The sequence below is a fragment of the Humulus lupulus genome, chromosome 1 (assembly GCF_963169125.1).
Source record: "Humulus lupulus chromosome 1, drHumLupu1.1, whole genome shotgun sequence".
Taxonomy (NCBI): Eukaryota; Viridiplantae; Streptophyta; class Magnoliopsida; order Rosales; family Cannabaceae; genus Humulus; species Humulus lupulus.
The window spans coordinates 177,693,755-177,699,076 of NC_084793.1; the positions used below are offsets into that span (position 1 = coordinate 177,693,755).

General features: G+C 33.3%; 1 protein-coding gene across 1 annotated transcript; it reads left to right on the forward strand.

Annotated features, from left to right (window-relative positions):
- Nucleotides 1-666: 666 nt before the first annotated feature.
- LOC133800784 (protein NRT1/ PTR FAMILY 4.3) lies at nt 667-4,873 on the forward strand. The gene is made up of 5 exons (XM_062238847.1): nt 667-997; nt 1,384-1,601; nt 2,176-2,613; nt 3,166-3,308; nt 3,658-4,873. The coding sequence occupies exons 1-5, from the start codon at nt 844-846 to the stop codon at nt 4,595-4,597; spliced, it is 1,893 nt and encodes a 630-aa protein (XP_062094831.1). The 5' UTR covers nt 667-843; the 3' UTR covers nt 4,598-4,873.
- Nucleotides 4,874-5,322: the final 449 nt, after the last annotated feature.

The window sequence follows — 5,322 nt, forward strand, 5'->3', positions numbered from 1 at the left end:
TTATTTTATTTAATTTACATAAATTTTTTTTTAGTAAAATTGATTTTTAATTTTTTAAATTAAATATTTTAATTATATACGTGACACTGTCACATCAGTGCCAAAAATGTCAAATCTGCTTACCGTTAGCCACACATGACAGAAAGTAACAGAAGTCTCACAACTCAGTAGCGAGAATAGTTCGAAGAGAATTTAAAATATTACAAATTATTCGGGGACACAATCAGACGATGCTAATAGTTCGGGAGGCAAAAATATTATTTATTTATTTATTTAAAATTATAAGATGAGAGAGTATGGACCACAGAAGCCTACATTAGTGAGAAAAGAGAATACTAAAAAGGAGGGGCTAAAAAGAAAATATTGGAGAAAAGAGAGATAATAGAAAAGAAAACTAATTCTTATCTTTACCGTTGGCAGATTTCATATATATCTCGTGAAAACATGTATTTAGAATTTATGTTTAATTGTTAACATGTACTTTTTATACTTTGTATTACAGTGAGTAAGGGTGACAGAGATTTCTTTGGAGAAAGTGTATTCCACGTGGCTTAGTGCGTGTGGGGTTTGCAAATTAACATTTTGCTTTTAAGATCTGAGAGAAAGTAAGAGCCGGAAAGAGGTTTTGCTTTATGGCCCTATAAATTGGCGACAAACCCACTTGCTTTCTTATTCAACCAGAGATTTCAAACACTCAAAAAAACAAAGAGGCAGCTTCTCATATCTCTCTTCTCTTCTCTTCCCTTGCTTAGCACCTTCAAGTTGAGACTTGAGAGAGGGTGAAGTTTTAATTACGAAATTAAGTAATTAAGAGAGCAACACTGTTGTTTTTATATATAATTAATGGAAGGTTTAAGAAGGCAACAATCCATGGAGTATTACAAAGGAGATAATACTATGACGAGTGACGTCGTAGTCGAAGACAACACTGTTGATTGGAGAGGCAGACCTTCCAGGCCTAAGCACGGTGGTATGAGGGCTGCAGCTTTTGTTCTTGGTATGTACACAAATACATATAAGTTATTTATAACTATGCAACATGTATTGTAAAGTCTATCTATTTTTTTTTTGTGTTTGTGGCTTTTTATTAGTTTACCTATTTTCATAATTTTTTTCTTTTGTCTATCTTTTTTTTTAAAAAAAAAAGAACTACTAATTCCTACACAGTGTGCATGTATATATATTAGAAATTTAAAAACTATTTTTATAAATTATATGTATGTATTCACACGTTTATTTTAAAGTGGGTTTGGCATTATTATATGTATTATGTATACATTTTTTACGGATTTATTTACTGTACGACACAAAATATATATGGTAATAAAATGATATATTTATTTGGTGGGTGGTGGTGGTGGCGATACATGTTGTATATTGCAGGGCTTCAGTCGTTTGAGATAATGGGAATAGCAGCAGTGGGGAACAACCTCATAACGTATGTGATAAACGAAATGCACTTCCCACTGTCAAACTCAGCCAACATAGTGACAAACTTTGTTGGAACTGTCTTTCTCTTGGCTCTTCTTGGTGGATATATCTCTGATTCTTATCTAGGGAGTTTCTGGACCATGCTCATCTTTGGCTTCGTTGAACTTTCCGTAAACATCTCTCTCTATCTCCTTTTTTGATATATATATATATATATATACTGCGCTTTCATCTTCTCTCTCTCACTTAGCATATACACATAAATTAATAATAATAATAATAATAATAATAATAATAATAATAATAATAATAATAATAATAATAATAATAATAATAATCTTTTCTCTTAACTCAACATATATATATTTATATGCCAAAAAATATTTTTTCATATATTACAAAAAAATATAATTTCCTAGAGTTGACTAAATAAAGTTTTTATTACAACCTTATCTGTTTTATTTTCCTCCCACCGCATATAATTATCGATAAAATTCCATTTGACTCAAAAAATCTATTTGTCAACTTATATATATATATGTATATTCTGTAAACCACTTACGCAGATGTTATAATTGATTACCATTAGCAATCACCACCACAATATAATATTAATATCACCAATGTGGAATCTATTATTTAATTATATATTTTTTTCTACTACCATGTATATATATAGTGATTCGTCACCTTTTTTTTTTATAGATAAAACTAAGTATTATTATTTAAAAAAAAAATCATCAGGGCTTCATATTACTGTCAGTCCAAGCTCATCTTCCTCAGCTGAAGCCACCAAAGTGCAACATAACGAATGGAGAGGTGTGTGAAGAAGCCAAGGGTTTTAAAGCGTTTATATTTTTCATAGCGCTATATCTGGTGGCCTTGGGGAGTGGGTGTGTGAAGCCTAATATGATAGCTCATGGAGCCGACCAGTTCAGCCCAGATAACCCAAAGCAAACCAATAAGCTCTCCACCTACTTTAACGCTGCCTACTTCGCTTTCTCAATGGGAGAGCTCATTGCTCTCACAGTCCTTGTTTGGGTCCAAACTCACTCCGGCATGGATGTTGGTTTCGGTGTCTCCGCCGCTGCCATGGCCATGGGCCTCATCAGCCTTGTCTCTGGTACTTTGTATTACCGGAACAAACCTCCTCAAGGAAGCATTCTCACTCCCATTGCTCAGGTAAATCATTTTTTCTTTTTAAATTATGTTTATGTGTACGTCATATTTTGTGATTTTTCTACATTTTATTTTATTTTTTCATATATAAAACTATACGTGAATAAAGCTAATTCTATATATATATATATATATATCTATTACAAGTTAATGTTTTCTATTTAGATTGGACAAGTCCGCAAAATAGGACACCCCTATATCTATATTTTATATTTACCACAGCATGTACTTTTGTAAATACGCTGAGTTTAGTTTGGTCTGATGGTAATTTGAGTTTGAAACGTAGATATGGACTTTGATAACATGGACAACTACTGTAGGGCTCTTTTAAAATTTTTGCAGCGCACATTCCTTTGTATTCTTTTATATATTTACTAAGAATAAGACAACAAGAGACTGTTTGAAAATAATTAATGATGGTCTGCTCTCTGCTGCTTTGATCATGATATACAAATTTATATATTTTACAATTAGTTGGATTTTAACTACATATCTTAACCTAATCATATTTATAAATATATTTATTTATATCAACTGCTTAATATTTATTTACAGGTCTTTGTGGCTGCAATGGTAAAGAGAAAGCAGGCTTATCCATCAAACCCACAAATGCTTCATGGAAGCCATAACGTTAACTACGGCAACAATCTTGGTTTTTCTTCTGATACTGACACTTTTATTCACACCCAAAAATTCAGGTAATAAGCTACATAAATAATTCACATTCATGATATATGCTTTCTTCTTGTCATTTTGGCCAGCAATTAATTTGGTCATGCATCTCTTATATATATATATCTGGGGCAGGACTTCATCAAAATACATATAGTTTAATATATCATAGAGAAATATCGTGGTATTCACAAGGGAGTATATATGTACGTAACCCTTAATTATTCCAGTAAAAGATTATTCTATTGAGTTCTATTTATAAATAGTTTATGTCAGAAACAAAATGCTACGTAGTTTTGTCCCTCTCCGGCCCTTATTAATTAGTAATGATGGCATGTGATATATATGGTGAATATTAAATAATGCAAATTTCAGGTTCTTGGACAAAGCTTGCATCAAAAGCCAAGATGGGATGATGAGTAACACGAAAGAGTCTCCATGGAGATTATGCAGTGTTAGTCAAGTGAATCAAGTGAAGATATTGCTGTCTGTGATTCCAATCTTCGCTTGCACAATCATTTTCAACACCATTTTAGCTCAACTTCAAACTTTCTCAGTCCAACAAGGCAGCATGATGGACACCCGTCTGACCAAATCCTTCCATATCCCCCCAGCCTCCCTCCAATCCATCCCTTACATCATGCTCATCTTTGTAGTGCCTCTCTACGACACTTTCTTCGTCCCATTCATCCGCCGATTCACCGGCCACCCGTCCGGGATCTCGCCCTTGCAACGCATAGGGTTCGGCCTCTGCTTCGCCACCTTGTCCATGGTTTCGGCTGCCCTCATGGAGAAGAAGAGAAGGGACTCGGCCACAAACTCAAATGAAACAATCTCTATCTTTTGGATCACTCCACAGTTCTTGATATTCGGAATATCTGAGATGTTTACCGCTGTAGGTCTCATTGAGTTCTTCTACAAACAATCCATGAAAGGGATGCAAGCTTTCTTCACCGCCATAACCTATTGCTCTTACTCATTTGGATTCTATTTGAGTTCCCTTTTGGTCTCTCTTGTGAATAAGATCACTTCAAGGTCCTCCGATGATGGGGGTTGGCTGGGTGATAATAATCTCAACAAGGACAGGCTCGACCTCTTCTATTGGCTACTTGCAGTCTTAAGTTTCCTTAACTTCCTCAACTATCTCTTTTGGTCTAGATGGTTCTCTCGTGACGATTATTCATCTTCATCAACCACTGGCCACCAGTATGAGATTCATCACGCGGAACGGCAGGATCATCAGAATAACAAACTTCATTGCTTCAACCCTTCAAAACAAATTGATGCTCAATTAAGCGAAGAGAATATTCCATAACTACTACTTAATTATTAATAATTATATGCATATATCAATTAATGGAATGCTGGATTTTTCATATCTAGCATGGGTCTAGCCTGAAATATATTATTAATATTATATATAAAAGTTGTTGATGAAAAAAAAATCATATACAAAAAATGGGAAAGTGGTTAGTTTCCATAAAATGTATAGAAATAATAATATATGCTATAGCTAGCTGTATGTGTCACAAGCACCATAATATTATTGATATATAAGAACGTACTACATGGATCTACTCTTTTGCATCAACTAATTGTGTGAAATATATTTCTCTCCAAATTTCGTTGAGTTATAACATATTGGTAAAGCTAACTAATTATATTATTGTATAATTGCTTCTTGTTTTATTAACAATTTTAAATGATGTTACATTATACTGGAACAATATTGTTATGTTATACCATATTCGAATAAATAAAAGAATGATTCGCTTTTAGACGACCAAACAGTTTGTGCATGTTGATTGAAAAGGATAAATCTATGGGAATTTCCACTCTAAAGCCATACATATATAATAATGTGTGTGTATATATATTATATACAATCAGAAGATTCATTGCACTAAGGCCTGTAAAGTATAATAAGTTGAAACTTGAGATATATATATATATATATGAATGGCTCTGGATGATCCCTTTGATTAAGGGTAGGCGCCTTTCCATCACTTTGTTTTTGGGAGGCATAAAAGGATACGTAAG